General features: G+C 33.7%; 1 protein-coding gene across 5 annotated transcripts in view; it reads right to left on the bottom strand.

Annotated features, from left to right (window-relative positions):
* Positions 1-1,855: 1,855 nt before the first annotated feature.
* Positions 1,856-17,511, bottom strand: part of CFAP210 (cilia and flagella associated protein 210) — a 116,287-nt gene continuing 100,631 nt past the window's right edge. For all 5 annotated transcript variants that reach the window (XM_074303168.1, XM_074303165.1, XM_074303164.1 and 2 more), the window contains 4 exons: positions 16,659-16,798; positions 11,709-11,901; positions 8,328-8,492; positions 1,856-2,334 (listed from right to left, as the gene is read on the bottom strand). In XM_074303168.1, the coding sequence (XP_074159269.1) occupies positions 1,990-2,334; positions 8,328-8,492; positions 11,709-11,901; positions 16,659-16,798 (843 nt within the window). In that variant the 3' untranslated portion in view covers positions 1,856-1,989. The remainder of the gene's footprint in view (positions 2,335-8,327; positions 8,493-11,708; positions 11,902-16,658; positions 16,799-17,511) is intronic.

The following is a 17,511-nucleotide window of genomic DNA, read 5'->3' as shown; positions in this document are numbered from 1 at the left end:
GTGTTTGTATATATATATATATATATATATATATATATATATATATATATATATATATATATATATATATATATATATATATATATATATATATATATATATATATATATATATATATATATATATATATATATATATATATATATATATATATATATATATACTATACTTACATAAGCATATATACATGTATACCTATACATACACACATATTTATATTGTTGATTCATAATACACACATAGAGTATACACACATATATACTTATATGAGTACATTATCTATACACATAAAATTTTGCTTCCTTTTTCATTATGTATCACTTCATATTTCTCCAAATTTCAATTCTTTATATTCACAGTTGATATGATAGTAATATTCCATTAAATGTTTTAGTCATTCTTTAATTATAGGCCATCTTTAATTCTAGTTTTTATATAAGTGTTACTAGGACTGTTTTGTTTTTAACTTCCATGGGCTATAATCCCAATAGTGAGAAAATTAGTCAAAGGGCATGTGTATTATTCCACATTGTCGTCTCCCCAAAATATTTTTAACTCCAACATAATTTGCCTGTTTTATCACTGCCAGTATTGAATATTTTTTATTTTTTTTTTTTAGTTTTTATTATCTTTGTTAATTTGAAGGATATCAGTAGAATCTCAAAGTTGCTTTAATTTGCATTTCTCTGGTTATTAAATATTTTGAATTTTTTAAAATTGCAGATAGTTTTTAATGTAAATAAATTCAAAAGGCATACAAAGGATACAAAGACTAAATGAAAAATGAAAATAGACTCCTCTCTTGAGAAAAGATCATTTGAAGAAAGAAAGTCTTAACTATAGGATCAGGAAAGGTTTCCTACAGAAAGAACGGCCTGAATTGAGTCTTGAAGTGAAAGACTGTCATGGTGTAGAGATAAGATCATTGTAGATGTGGGAGACAACCTAGGCAGAAACACAGGCAAGAAGTGGAACTATTTTTTTTTAATTAAAGCTTTTTATTTTTAAAACATATGCATGGATAATTTTTCAATATTGACCCTTGCAAAGCCTTGTGTTCCAGTTTTTGCCCCTTTTCTCCTCACCCCCTCCCTTAGATAGCAAGTAATCCAATATGTTAAACATGTTAAAAAATATATGTTAAATCCAATATATGCATACATATTTATACAATTACCTTGCTGCACAAGAAAAATCAGATCAAAAAAGAAAAAATGAGAAAGAAAATAAAATACAAACAACAGAGTGAAAATGCTATGTTGTGATCCACCCTCAGTTCTCACAATCCTCTTTCTGGGTATAGATGATTCTCTTTATCACAAGATCATTGGAACTGACTTTAATCACAAGAGCTGGAACTTTCAAAAAATTGCCCATTCATATCTTCTGCCCATTTATCTACTAGAAGAATTGCTTTTGTTCTTGTGAGTTTATATCATTTATATCAATTATACATTTTAGATGTCAGAATTATTAGATGTGTTTAACCGTAAGTTGTTTTTCTTCCACCATTATTTTCTTTCCTTCTTATTCTGGGTATATTGCTTTTGCTATGCAAAGGATTTTGTTTTATTTTTTTAAGTTTTAAATCGACAATTTTATTTTACTGAAGTCATAACTGACTAATTCACTCTTTTGTCACAGTTATAAACAGAATAATCTAACATTACCATAATTTTCTAGTTTTTTTGTTTATAATTAGTTGTTGAATTTTATTGATATATTTTGTTTTCACATCAGGCTTCCAAACTTTTTCTATTCTACTTGAGAGATATTTAAGTAAAAAAGAATCTGCACTCAGAAAAGTGAAATTAGAGGCTTCATATTTCAAGGCATAACTGAACAGCAGTACTTCAATGAATAGTCATTTTATTTTTAGTAGCACTTAAAAGGATTGTAATTCAATGACATAGGCAGTGAAAATACCTCTTTTGGTAACTGCATTAAAATTTGGGACAGTCCTTAAAATGAAAAAATAAAAGTTGTATTCTACCATGTAAAACCTAGTCGTCTTTTAGTCTTTCCAATACTATCATGTTCCACTGATCTTCTAGAGGTATAATCAGGGAGCTGGTTTCCATGAAAATCCTTTGCCTGATAGCTGGGTCGGATGCCACCTCTCTCTGTAAAAGGTGGTCCCCGGCCACTTCCAGGACCATATTTAACAGCATTTAACAGAGGGTAAACATTTTTTGCTGATTTTGATTCTGATTCAATTACTTCTCTTGCATATTGCTTAAATTCTTTTTCCTTTTCAAACACAAGAGCTTCAGACTCTTTCTGATAATCCAAATCATTTTCCAACTGTTGCTTCAAATTAACCTTCTTTTCAGCCTATTTGAAAAAAAGAAAAGAAATATTACATATTGTTAACACAATCAGAATATTAGTTCAATAAAATTTATTTTATAAAAGACTTTTGCCTGACTATATACCATGCCTGTAATGGGTTCCAGATGCAAGTCAGAAATTTTTTATAATGTACCTACCAACTAAAATTGTAGCTATAAATATATGGCTTTCAAATTCTGTTTTTATCTAAGTAAAGGAAGTCAAATATATATACCTTTTGAGTACACTCAAGCTTATTTCAATTGGGCCCTGCGATGGTCCAGGATCTGAAGAGCTCAGAATCAGTCCTTATCAGGATAAGCAAAAGTCCTTGCCCCACTTTGTAGACGCCAATATGTAATGTGCTGTTGTCTCCAGAAACTGCCAATCACTCTCTGGGAGGAGATCTGCTGTCATTAACTGCGGCCAATTCTGACCTCCAGTAGAGACTCTTGGTGTTAGGTTCTTACTAAGTGCTAATGAGATAATGAGATATTAGGTTCTTACTAAGTGCTAAATCAGTAGTTAACAATTCTCTAGTTCGGGTCTTTACTAGGAGTTTAACCCCTTTGAACTCCTGGGGAGGAGCTTGCATGCTTAGGAGGAGCAAGTTCATTGGTTGAAGTAATTTTTCCCAGAAGCCCTTGCGTTATCTCACACCCATTCTGTGGGAGGATAAAAGAGGGCGGCACTCGAGAAATGGAGTCTTGTCTGGGTAGCTCTCTGGAGGGAGAGAAAGAGTCTCTACACAAGGCAGATCTCTTCCCAGAGAGTGATTGGCAGTTTCTGGAGACAACAGCACATTACAGGGCCCTCCCTATATATGCCATTGTATGTATGTGTATATATGTCTACATATACATAGGGAATAAATATCCTTATTCTTCCCTTCAACCACATTCCTCACAGAGGTTATTCTAAACTTTTTTTCTTCAGTTTTTCTATATTCTCTTCCCTGGCCTCTCAGCAAAGAGCTTAAACAAACTGAGGCCATCTAATAAGAATACCTTTCCCCAATCACCCCATTAATATTGGCCTCCATTCTCTTCTCCTTCATTTCAGGCCATGGCCAAGGCCAACACCTCCAATAGTGCCCTTGATTCCATCTCTTTCCAACATTTGAGCTCTCCCTGTGTTTCTCTAAACCTCACCATGTCTATTTATTCCCTTCCTTGCTGTCTATAAAAATACTCAGCTCTCTCTCATATTTACCACTGCCATCCTTCTGAATTATTTTTCTTTTTTTTTAAATTGAAGCTTTTTATTTTCAAAACATGCAAGGATAATTTTTCAACATTGACCCTTGAAATACCTTGTGTTCCAAATTTTCCTCTCCTTTCCCCCACCCCCTCCCCTAGGTGGCAAGTAATACAATATATGTTAAACACGATAAATATAAATGTTAAATCCAATATAAGCATACATATTTATACAATTATCTTGCTGCACAAGAAAAGTCGGATCAAAAAGGAAAAAAAATAAAATAAACAAAAACAAGAGTGACAATGCTATGTTGTGATCTACACTCAGTTCCCACAGTCTTATCTACAAAGTAGATAGCTCTCTTCATCACTAGATTATTGGAACTGGCCTTACCCTCACATCCACTCTCTTAGGGAAAAAAGTCATTATATATATATATATCTAATCTATATCTTATTGCTTCAATTACTTTACCTCTTACTCCTCAATTCTTAACAGCAGTACTTCAATGAATAGTCATTTTATTTTTAATAGTATTTGACAGGATTGTAATTCAATGATATAGGCAGTGAAAATACCTCTTCTGGTAACTATATTAAAATTTTGAGACAGTCCTTAAATGAAAAAGTAAAATTTGTATCTTACCATGGAAAACCTAGTCTTTTAGTCTTTCCAATAATATCATACCTTACTCCTCAATAGCCTTCTACTTAACACTTTTAATAAGAATATCTTTACCAATGTTTTTTAACTGTTAATTTTATAGCCTTCCTGACTTCTTTGCAATTTTAACTCCTCTAGGATACTCTCTCCTCTCTAGGTTTCTTGCTGACACTGTTCTCTCTTGGTTCTCCCACACTCAACCATTCATCATTTTTCTTGGAAAACCATCTATCTGTCCTCCTGAGTTCTAAAAATTAGTCTCACCTATGGTTAGTTATCTCTTACATCTCACTCCTCTTTTGCTGACCTCTCTAGTTCCTATATGCCTTTAGGCAGAACACACACACACACACACACACACACACACACACACACACACACACACCCTTCTTTCTTTCTTCCCTCCTTCTCTCTCTCTGTATCTCCTCCCTCCCTCCCTTCCTTTTCTCTCCCTTTCTCTCTCTCTCTCCTTTTCCTACTCTCACTCCTGTTTGTTGGGTAATCTATCTCAAACATCTCAAGCTCAACCATGTCCCAAAGTAAACTGATTTCTGTCCCTTTCAAAGTCTACTTTCCTCCAAACTTTATTTCTGTTGAAAACACCACTATCAAATCCAGTCACACAGGTTCACAATCTGAGTCTTCCTTGATACTTCTTTCTTCCTCATTCCCCTTTTCCAATCAGTTGCCAAATCTTATCCATCCCTTGATTAGACACTGCAGCAGCTCTCACAAATATTCCTTTGCTTCCAACTCACCCTGCCACCAGCCTAAAGCAGAACTTTTTTTTTTTTTTTTTTATTAAAGCTTTTTATTTTCGAAACATATGTGTGGACAATTCTTCAATATTAGCCTTTGCAAAACCCTATGTTCAAATTTTCACCTCCTTCCCCCACGCCCTCCCTTAGATGGCAAGTAGTCCAATATATGTTAAATTCAATATATGCATAATATTTATACAATTATTGTGCCTCACAAGAAAAAAAGAGAAGCAAAACAAAATGCAAGCAAACAACAAAAAGAGTGGAAATACTATGTTGTGAACCACACTCTGTTCCCATGGTTCTCTGAATGTAGATGACTCTTCATCACTGAACAATTGGAACTGATCTGAATCATCTCATTGTTGAAGAGAGCCATGTCCATCAGAATTGATCATCATGTAATCTTGTTGTTGCTGTGTGTATAATGATCTCCTGGTTCTGCTCATTTCATTCAGCATTAATTCATGTAAGTCACTCCAGGTCTTTCTGAAATCATCCTGCTGGTAGTTTCTTATAGAACAATAGTATACTATAGCATTCATATACCATAATTTATTTAGCCATTCTCCAATTGATGGGCATCCACTCAGTTTCCAATATCTTTCCACCACAAAAAATGTTGCCACAAACATTTTTGCACATATGGGTTCCTTTCCCTCCTTTAAGATCTCTTGGAGATATAGGCCCAGTAGAAACACTGCTGGATGAAAGCGTATGCAGTTTGATATCCCTTTGGGCATAGTGCCATATTGCTCTCCAGAATGGTTGGATCCATTCACAACTCCACCAACAATGTGTTAGTGTCCCAGTTTTCCCTCATCTCCTCCAACATTCATCACTATCTTTTCCTGTATCTTAGCCAATCTGAGAGGCGTGTTGTGGAATCTCAGAGTTGTTTCAATTTGTATATCTCTGATCAACAGTGATTTAGCACCTTTTCGTATGACTAGAAATAGTTTCAATTTCTTCATCTGAAAATTGTTTGTTCATATCCTTTGACCATTTATCAATCGGAGAATGGCTTGATTTCTTTTGAGTTAATTCTCTATATATTTTAGAAATGAGGCCTTTATCAGAACCTTTGAATGTAAAAATGTTTTCCTAGTTTACTGCTTCCCTTTTAATGTTGTCTGCATTCGTTTTGTTTGTACAAAAACTTTTTAACTGAATATAATCAAAATTATCTATTTTGTGATCAATAATGCTCTCTAGTTCTTCTTTGTTCACAAATTCCTTCTTCCTCCACAGATCTGAGAGGTAAACTCTCCTAAGTTCTTCTAATTTGTTTATTATATCATTCTTTACGTCTACATTGTGAATCCATTTTAACCTTATCTTGGTATATAGTGTTAGGCACTGCTTATGTGAACCACTCAACTGGCCTCCTAACTGATCTTCCTCTCCAATCCTTCATCTTCACAGTTGCACTATCAATCTTCTTATCTGAGCATGTTACTCCCCTGCTAGAAAGTTTTAAAACTTTTTTTCTTTCATTTCCTCTCCACTCTGGACTAAAGACCACTGTTTGACACATACTCACATGCACATATACTTACATATATATCTATATCTATATATTTGTGTCTATAAAACCATAATAAGCATACTTTGATAGCATCTTATTTCATAGATCCTTTATAGTTGATTTGAATACTTATAATCCTCAAATAACAATTGTTCACAGTTATTTTTTGAACAATATTGCTATTACTACATCCAAAGTTCTCTTGATTCTGCTTATTTCACTCTGTATTATTTCTTGCAAATTTATTAAAAATTTACAGATTTCTCATTCTATCTTTAAAGGTCTGACCACATCCTCTCTTGGAGATCTTCTTCCAGCTCCAGATCTAGGAGTCTATGATCCCATGACCCTTCTTCTCCAGTCTTAGTTCACTTCCTTTTATACATTCCATTTTCTGCTGAACTGACCAGCTGGATGTTCTACAACTTTGACATTTAATCCCCCTCGATCCAAACCTGCTGCCAGCCTGTCTGTCTCCAGAGGCTGCTTCAGCCTTTTGGGAGCTTTAGCTTCTCAAATGCTGATTTCTACAAGAAACTTTTAGAACCTTTCCACATCTTATGCCCTTTGCCTCCTATTAAGTGCTCTCTCAAATTATTTTCTATTTGTCTATTGTGTCCATCAGTAGAATGTAAGCTCCTTGAGAACAGTGTTTTCTTCCTTTTCTTTTTTCCTCTATGTTTTCTTCCTTTTCTTTTTGTTTCCATGGTTTATATACTAGGTGCTAGATAAATGATTTTTAAACTGAATTAACAATGTCCAGCTAATTTTAGGTGCTTTCCCATATACTGCCCTAGCATAATACTATGTACAGTATCTTACACATAAAAAAACTCCATAATATTTGCTGAATGAATACCCAACAAAAAAGATATTTTCTTACAGACATAATATACTCAAGTGATACAGATTTCCCTAGTGTGCATTATATAAATTTCACTGTGAATGGGACTGACTAGATGAAGCTTTTTCAATCAGTCTATGAAACTAGGTCTAAGTCCTGTGAAACCTATTCCCAGAGATCTGCAGAGCTGTAAAATAAGGCCTTGAGCCCCATTTTGCAGAAAGTCATATGGTCCCTAAGCCTAGAGATTTCTAAAGATCAAGACCCTAAGTCAGTGACAGGAAGTGTTGTGACCCACAGGAAGCAGACAACATTGGTGACCATTGGTCAATAATAGTTACTTCCTTTTAGTCTATCCAATGAAAAGGTTTGGGTCTTTTGCTACTTAACCAGCTTTACTGCTTCTGGTTTATCAGGTCGAGGAGCACATGTTGGGAGCTAAGATGTCTCCCAGGTGTGCTTGGGCCTCTCCCTACAGGGACTAAATAAAAGCTTTCTCTTTGTACCTGAAGATGTAGTTAATTTGGGGAACAGGGTGTAGCATCTGTCCCACACAGCTGCTACCTGACAATTTGTTTGAAAAAAGCAATTTGTGAAGTCCCTCCCCAATTTCATGTCTATATTAAGGCACATACAGGACAAATCAAAGAATAGGAATCTCATGGCCCACTGTATTTTATATGTTTTCTATAGTTTTATACTGAGGGGAAAAAAAAAAAAAACAACTTACGAGTACAAAAAAGTCTGAGGAAATGTGCTATTTTTCAACTTGTAAAATTAACTATGCACAGAAATTTCAATCTAGTAAAACAATTTATAACATCAAAATTGCTGTTTTAAGTTATGTAAGTTTAAAAATCTCAGTCCCTCTCAATCTTCTCTAGTATTTCATATATGTATGGTCAGTGTACTTGGAAAGATGAAGAAAAATATGCTGTCAATGCTATTTTTGATATACATTTTTTATAACATTTAGGGATAAGAATTGCATAATTACAATTTGCTGAATAAGGAATGATTGTGTTGTCTTCTTTTCATTATCCTTTTTTTGCTTGTTTTCCCCTCGGTGCTCCCAAAACAATTTATCTGCTTCTTTGAGAGCTTTCAGGGTTTCTTCAGATTCTTTTTTTTCTTGTTCTTTTTGTTCCATTTTTCTTTTTTCCTATTTGTGTACAAAAAAACAAAATATATTTCCATCAACTAAAACAGAAGGAAAGTAAGAGAAACTTAAGGTGAGTCACCCAAAAAATGAATGTGCTTGTTTTCAAAAGAAATGTAATCAATAATAATTAAATGAATAATGTTTTAAATCACTAATTGTTAATGAGTCAGTTATTTAATACTGCAAATTAAAATAACTGAGGTTTTACCTCACAGCCATCAAAAGGGCAAAAACAATGTAAGTGTTGAAGGGCTCATGGGGCAATAGTCACAATAGTCAGGTATGGGGTGAAAATCATTCTAGAAAGCAGTTACACTTTCATCTTACAGTATCATTGCTAAGCATGTAGACTCCAAAGAGGTCAAAGACAGAGGGAAAAGTCCCACATTAAAATATTTAGAGTACTTTTTGTTGTAGCAAAGACTGATGGATAAATTGGGAAAATGGATAAACTGTATCATATGAATGTAATGGAACATTTTTACAGTATAAGAAATGACTACAGAATTCAGTAAAATTTGGAGAAACTTCAATGAAATAATGAAATAATGTAGCACTAATTAAGCAAGGTCAGAACAACAATTTACATAATAACCACAAAAATGAAAAGGAAATAAAAGAATAGACTTTAGAACTGTAATGCAGTATTTAAACATTATTAGGATAATTAGTGCATAAAAGTGAAGTACACTTCCTGCCTCTCAGAGAAAGGTGGTAGACCAGAGGTGTAGAATTTTCAGACAGGGCAAATATCTTGAGGGGCAGAGGCAATTAGAAGTGGCAATGTCTCTTTGTTTTTTAAATGAACTTTGGACTAGGTGAAAAGAGGAAAAAAAAATTTTTAACTGAGGCAATTGGGGTTAAGTGACCAATTGGGGTTAAGTGACTTGCCCAGGGTCACACAGCTAGGAAGTGTTAAGTGTCTGAGATCACATTTGAACTCAGGTCCTCCTGACTTCAGGGCTGATAATCTATGCACTGTATCACTTAGCTGCCCCAAAGAGGAAATTCTTTGCTCCAATTGCTACTTAACCTTAAGCACTAAATGGATGGGGCCTCAGAGACCTGTTAAAGACCTTAGCTTAAAAAAGGCCAAGGGTTTCCTGTGCAACAAAAAATTCGGTTCTACACACATATATTGTATCTAAATTATACTGTAATATATTTAACATATATAAGACTGCTTGCCATCAGGGGGAGGGGGTTGGGGGAGGAAGGGAAAAAATCTGAATAGAAGTAAGTGCAAGGGATAATGTTGTAAAAAATTACCCATGCATATGTACTGTCAAAAAATGTTATAATTATAAAATAAAATAAAAAATTAAAAAAAAAAAAAAAAAAAAAAAAAAAAAAAAAGGCCAAGGGCTTCCATTGCATCCAGGGTCCTCTCCAGTCAGCCTGATCTGTATCTAGTCATTGGACCCAGATGGCTCTGGAGAGAAGTGAGGCTAATGGGAAATAAAAGTTATCATTGTGTAGGTAAACATTTCATTAAAATTATTTAGAAAAATTATGGGTCAGCACCTCCCTGATATCTGGTTCTCTTTGAGAATAAATGATAAACAACTACCAGCCTGAATATGATAATGAAACCAGGGTCTGAAGGATGATTCCCATATAAGCTGGCTAACTTTGTTATTGTCACTCTAGTCTGGGCTCCTAATTCCATGCAAAATTCAAGAATCCCAGTAGTAAAATGGAAACTTTTAGGAGAGCTGGCATTTAAATAGGTCATTATAGTTTACAAAGCACTTTTAAATACACTGTCATTTAATTTTTCTAAGAATTCAGTAAGGTAAATCAGATGAAGAAACTTGGCACTGGCAGGATTACTTGACTTGACCAAGGCCACAAACTAGGCTACTGCAGAGAAGCATATATAAGCCTTATTCCAAATCTAATGCTTTGTCCACTGTATCACAGCTATCTTTGAGATGGACTATTGAATTGGGAGGGAAACTATTCCGTTTACTAAAATTGTGTTCCCCTTAAGAAACTATTTTCTTTTGCTTTGTGATTCCTTTTGGAGTCTCAGCCCCTCCTGGGGAAGGCATATCCCCCCAGATATTTTCGGGATGCCAGAGCCTTTAATTCAATTAGAAATCCTGGACAAAAAGCACCCTTTTGAAGTGTTGTTAATTCCAAAAGGAAATCTGGGCTAGAAACTGATAAGCATCTAAGCCTGGGAACTTTGGCTCCTGAAGCCCTAAGACTCTTTAAAAAGGAAAGTATCTGGGTTCATTCTTGGCAGAAGGCCTAAAGTAGCTTGTTCAGCAGCTACGATTCTCTGTCCACTGAGAAGGCATTCTCAGCGCTAAATTCCATTTTCCCAATAGGACTCTGCCACTATAGAAGTTAGTCTCTTAGAAAACTTGTTTCTATCCAACAAACTTTCATTTTGCAATTAATAACTCGGGAATAAGTGAATTTTTTCATTTTAAACCTGTGGCCAACCAAAAAGGGGATTTTAATAACTCTCTCATTGCCACTAACCTCATCTCCAACCAGAATTGAGGGGATACAAATCTCATCATTATGAACAGTTTTTGTATAAATGAATGTACATATTAGATGTGTTCATTTTATACTCAAAATTTTAAAAAAATGTTGACCCATAATTTTTCTAAATAATGTAAATGAACTGTTTAACTGGACAATAACTTTTATTTTGGTAATTCTGAAGTACTAAATTAATTGCTACGAATACCTTAACATTTTCAATAGGACTATCATTTGGAAGACCAGAATGTAAAGCATTAGACCTGAACTGCAAGGATAAGGATTTCCCTACAAACCCATGGAGACACATTGTTCACTGTTCCTATGCTTCATAATCCTTGTTTCAGGAGGTAGGAACCTCAATGGAAGGGTTTGTTTTTAGGGTTGATAAGATTAGAGAGTTCTTGCAGCCCCACTTTTTCTTTCTGAAGAGAAAAAAACAATAGACACAAGCAGTTAGAAATACTCTATGGCCAGATTAGTAGGAAGAGGCTAGATCTCTTTTCTCCTCCTAGTTTCCCTTATGGCACAATGAGTTGTTAGGGAAACTGGGAGGAGGAAGATCTAAGAATCAAAAGATCTGATGTCATATTATCTCTGAAGTACAAACATACTTTAGTAGGTTTTTTCAAGCTTTAAAATTTTTTTAAGTCTAGGAAAATTATTTTATCCATTCCTATCCTCAGAGATTTTGATTTTTATAAAAGAATACTTTACCACTGCAATTCTATATTCTTCAATCTCTCTCAAATTTGCTTTCCTTTTTTCTTCTTTTTCTTTTTCTTCCTGTTCCCTTTCAGCCTCAGCTTCTGCAATATCTCTAGCAAGAATATCATCTTCATTGCCAAGTTTCTGTCTAACAAGTTCACTCAGGTAGTTAAAAATCCTTTCTTTTCGTTCTTCCATCAGTCTACAATAGAAGCATCATAACTTGTCAAGAATTGGTTAAGGATGGATTTGTTAGGGAGCTAATGTAATTTAATTAAAGAATCTGGAATATTTTTTCAATTCCTTTGTTCTTTACATTACTTGATTCATAGAACACTACAACTTTGGTTTTTATGTTTGTTATTTTGGGTTTTGAGGTTTTTGTGGCACTTCCCAAGGTCTTTAGTTATCACTTCTCATTATGCTGCCAGCTTAATATGGTCTCCCAACAAATATGGCTCATGTTACTATATCTTCAAATAGAATAAGTATCACCATAGGTGTATTTCTTTAAAGTATTCTATGGTTGAAAAGCAATGGAAACCTGGAAGTGGGGAACTCTTTAATGTATACCCATAAATTCACAGATGTGAGTATCGTGAAAATACAGATTAGATTACAAATATAATCTTGCCTGAAATAATGGAATTAGGCTGAATGATCTATAAGCTCTTTTCCCATTATATATCTATAAATAAATGATCCTATGATCTGAGACTTTGATTTTTAAAAATCACAGAAAAAAATTCAGATAAAATGAGATATTTGTAAAGTGCTTAGTGCAGTGCCTGGCACATCATAAATGCATATTGCCTCTTTCACAGAAGTGTTTCTTTTTAGAGAACTACAAAAATTTTGAAAGTATGGATAGTAGTCTTTCTATTCAACCATATTTATAATTAATAGGGACAAGTTTATCATATACACTGATCAAAACCAAACTCTGAAAATATAAATGTATGATTCATGCACTAAAAAAAATTTGGGAACCTGTCTACAATATAATGCACTAGGTATTATGGATGATACAAAAATGAATAAAACATAGTCCTTGCCTTCAGGGCACCTACAGTCTAATATAGGAAATTATATATACAAAAATGAATAAAACATAGTCCTTGCCTTCAGGGCACCTACAGTCTAATATAGGAAATTATATATATATATATATATATATATATATATATATATATATATATATATATATATATATGTGTGTGTGTGTGTGTGTGTGTGTGTGTGTGTGTGTGTATAAATAACATTCTAAAGGTGAATGAACCTGTAAGTGTCAAAATCAGGACTGGGAGGGCTTATGTATTCCCCCCCTACCAATTAGCAATATATTTTCTCTAAACAGCTGACTTTTGTCATAAGTCTGTGGCCATACCAGAAAAATTAAAGACCATCCATTCAAAAAACTTAGTTGCTAAGGTTTTTCAGTCATTCAGTTGTATTCATCTGTGATGCCATGGACTTGTCTGTAGGGTTTTCTTGAAAAAGATAATGGAGTGGTTGACCATTTCCTTCTTTAAGGTATGTCCATCTTACAGATGAGGAACTGAGTCAAATAAAAGTTAAATGACTTGCTCAGCATCACATAGCTAGAAAGTATTTAATCCACATTTGAACTCGGATCTTCCTGACTCCAAGTCAGATGCTTTATTCACTGTACAACCTGGCTGCCCTGAGAACCTAATAATTGGTATTAAACTGAGAGGGGTGGAAGGGGATGGAGTCATCTCATCTTTTGTCTCAAATCGCTGCTCTAGTTTGGTGGCAGGTTCCTCTAGATTTGGGAGGTTGCGGTGGGGAGTGGGACATCTGGCTTCTATCTTTTATTGATCCCATTGGCGTAAGCAACCTGAAGATAAGATCTTTGATTCTCCCTTTATAAGAAAAGAGGTCTCACTCTGTCATATCTTATGATATTTTTATCAGCTTTCCCCGATTCTAAGATCTATACCATATGGGGCCCTAGGGCACAGAGGCCAAACTGAAATTTTGCTTGATTCTTTGTTTTCACAGTCCTTGGGGGTGGATGTACAAAGATGCATTATAATCAGCCCACAAATAGAAAAGAGGAAAAGAGATAATCATATAGTTTTGTTAACACAAAGCATAGATGGAATCTTTGGATCTCAAGGATTCATGGATAACAAGAGGCCATTAACTGAAGGGAAAATGGCCAAAATTCTGAACAGGAATGGGGATTGGACTGTTAGTTTTACTTTACTAAGAATTTCAGGTAAGTAAGCTTTCTCTACTAATGCAGGTGGTATCTTCTTTGCAATTTGCTATATGACTTGGCTAGAATCACACAACCAATGTGGGTGCTGCTGGATTTCTAGCAACTTCACTAAGAAAAACAAATTGATTCTGATTCTAATGATTTTACATCATTATTATCAAACAACTTTTGAAGAGTAGTTAGTTATTAATGGATACATAATACCTGGGCTGAAGGTATCTGAAGGAGTATAAAGGGATCTATCCCTGATTCTATGCTGTTTGACATTTTAAAAAATAATATGTTCAAAGACATATAAAGATAATTTTTAACTTTTTTTTTTTTTTTTTGCTGAGGCAATTGAGGTTAAGTGACTTGCCCAGGGTCACACAGCTAGGAAGTGTTAAGTGTCTAAGACCACATTTGAACTCAGGTCCTCCTGACTTCAGGGCTGGTGTATTATCCACTGCACCACCTAACTGCCCCAACAATGAACATTTTAACTGAAAAACAGCAACATCAACAACAACATATATGAGGCAGGATATATTTAACCTATAACAAAGGCTTAAGAGGAAGGTTCACAAATCTTTTATATATTCAGTTCAATTGAACAAATATTTATTGAGTATCTACCAAGTCACTATATAAGGTGTTGAGAGGCAAAAATTATTAAGACATTGTCTCTAAGTGTGTCCTCAAAGAAGACATAGAAAAATGTACCCCTCTCCCTTCACTGAAGAAATTAAAAACCATGAGTACAGAACATTTTGCATATGTTGTTAGACTCATTTGAATTGTTGATTAATTTTTTTCTACTGCTTCTTTATCTTGTTTTTTACTTTTGTTACAAGATATAGCTCGAAGAAAAAGGGAGCTGAAAAAGATCTATTCAGATAATATAAAAACAAATTACATCATTAATAATTTCAAAGAAAGACATGGTCCCAGACACAAACAAAACAAGATATATCCAGCTAAAATTAGAAGAGTAGACAAATGAGAAAAAAAACTTTGCAGTAAGCATCTCTGAAAAAAGTTGCATTTCTAAGATAGAGAACTGATTCAAGGTTATATGAATAAGAGTCTCTCACCAAATAATAAATGGTCAAAGCATATGACTTGGCAGTTTTTAAATGGAAAAAAAATCAAAGTTATCATATGAAAAACTGCTCTAAATTACTAACAGAAATACAAATTAAAATTCTGAGGTTCTACCTCACACCCATGAGATTGGAAAAGTTGATCAAAAAATAACAAATGCTGAGAAAGGATGTGGAAAGTCAAGGACATTAAATCCCTGTTGGTAGAACTGTGAACTGGTTCTAGAAAGCAATTTGGAACTACAGCCAAAAAGCTACTAAAGTGGGCATACCCTTTGACTCAACAATACCATTATTAGTCTTGATCCCAAAGAAATCAAAGAGGAAAAGGAACAAAATATATTTTAACTGTTCTTTTTATATTGGCAAAGAATTGGAAAGTGTTCATTAGCAAGTGGCTATAGATATACATATATTATATATATATATATATATAGGGGGTATATAAATGTAATGGAATTCTATTGTTCTATAAGAAGTGATGAAAGGAATCGTTTCAGAGAAACTTGAGAAGACTTATATGAATTGATCAAAGTAAAGTGAACAGAACCAGGAGAACATTTTATACAAAAAACAGTAATATTATCAAGATAAAAAACTTTGAAAGACTTAGGTAATCTTATCAACTCAATGATCAACCATAAGGATTCAAGATGAAACTGCTACTCATCTTCTGGTAAAAGTAAAAGACTAAGAATATAGATTGAGACAGTTTTTCTGGATAGGGTCAATATTGGAATTTGTTTTGTTTGATTACATGTTAACAGGAATTTTGTTTTCCTTGCTTTTTTTAACTGGAAAGGGGAAAGGGGAAGACTGAGAATACAGATTAAATTAATTTAAAGTGAAAAGATTAAGTAATCCTCTGCCTAAAAGAAAAAAATATTTAAAGCTAAAAAAAATTTTTTAAAGACATTTTTTAAAAGCCTTCAAGAAACTTACAGTGTAACTAAAGAAAACAAAAATTTTAAACAAAAATACAAAAGAGAAAAAAATGTCAAAGTACACCGAAGAAATAAAGTACTTTGAAAGTTCAAAGGCAAGGGAAATTACTTTTAGCTAGGAGGGGAGAAGAATTAGATTTTATTTTTTTATAACTAGGGAACAGAACCAGGAGCAAAGATGAAAGGAAATTATATGGAAGAAAAGGTGGCTCAGGGTGAAAATAACTTTTTAATAGGCAGAGCTATTCAACAATAAAATCAGTTAATTCATGAAGTAGTGAGTTTCTTCCCATTGGAAATGTTTCAGCAGAGAATGGAAAACAACTTAGCAACAATTTCTAGGGGTGATTCCTTAATTGGGTAAGTGAACTACGCAACCTCTAAGATCCCATATCAATTCAAAGATTTCATGATAATCTGAACTACTAAAAATATGCGATGCTCTCTGCTTCTCACCCATAACTGTGCTTATAAACAAACAGAATTACTACATTAAAATCAAGCTCATTTCTCTAAAATACAACTTGGCCTGGATACCACTGAAGTACTTTTAATAAAAGATTCTGATTATATACTATATAACAAGCAACTATGGATATTTTAGGTCTTATGTGTCATTGTTATATATTCACAGCTACTGACAAATTTCATATACCACTTGTTAATTATCTAATATGTAGCCTACTTGTGTGCTTCAGCATCTTTTTCTCTTCTGATATTTGCCAGAGCCTTCTTTGCTTTAATAAATTTTCTAATTTTTTCATCTTCCTCCTCTTGTTGTTGTTCCTCTATTGCTCTGATTATACTTCTATTTTCCATGGTTTCCTTGAAAAAAAAGATAAAATTAAATATTTCCAGTTTTCTATAACAAAAGATAAAAAAATCATTACTATTAGTACATGTAATTTCCTGACCACAACCTGTTATAAGAGAGCTATCAATAGCAGAAATTTTTTAGTCAGCCATCTTGCAAAGGAAATCATCAATCTAGAGCTACGGGGGACTTCAGAGACAACTATACTCCAACCTCCTCATTTTACAGATTAAAAAAAAAAAAGAAGAAAAAATAAAGGAAAGGGCAAAATGTGGTGAACACAATTGCCAGAATGACTAGATTAAAGAATGTAAAATAACACAATTTCATTTCCTGAATGCTTAAAACAGCTTAAAACCCATGTCTCTCTTTAAGTTCAGAAGTGTCATCCATTATAAATATGGCAATGAAAACTATCCATGACATCATGAATCCTAGTCTCAATGTAGACATTAAAATCTGCAAACTGAAAAGCTAAGTAACAAGAAAACTTTAACAACAAAATCACTGAAGAGACAGTGAAGAACAGTACAAATGTTCAACTCTAAGTAGTTTAGAATAGTTTTAAGTACAAGTAGTTTACATCACTTCAGTTAGAAGAATCATAGGATAATTCCATGATGAAGGTATTGAGTTCAGCTATGAAGCATAGGATGGCTTTCTATGAGAAACTAGAAATATGATATTTTGGGAGGAGAAAAGGAAAAATAATCTTGCATAATCC

This window comes from Sminthopsis crassicaudata, chromosome 3, assembly GCF_048593235.1.
Source record: "Sminthopsis crassicaudata isolate SCR6 chromosome 3, ASM4859323v1, whole genome shotgun sequence".
In the NCBI taxonomy this organism is placed as follows: Eukaryota; Metazoa; Chordata; class Mammalia; order Dasyuromorphia; family Dasyuridae; genus Sminthopsis; species Sminthopsis crassicaudata.
This window is presented reverse-complemented; position numbering and strand designations above follow the sequence as displayed.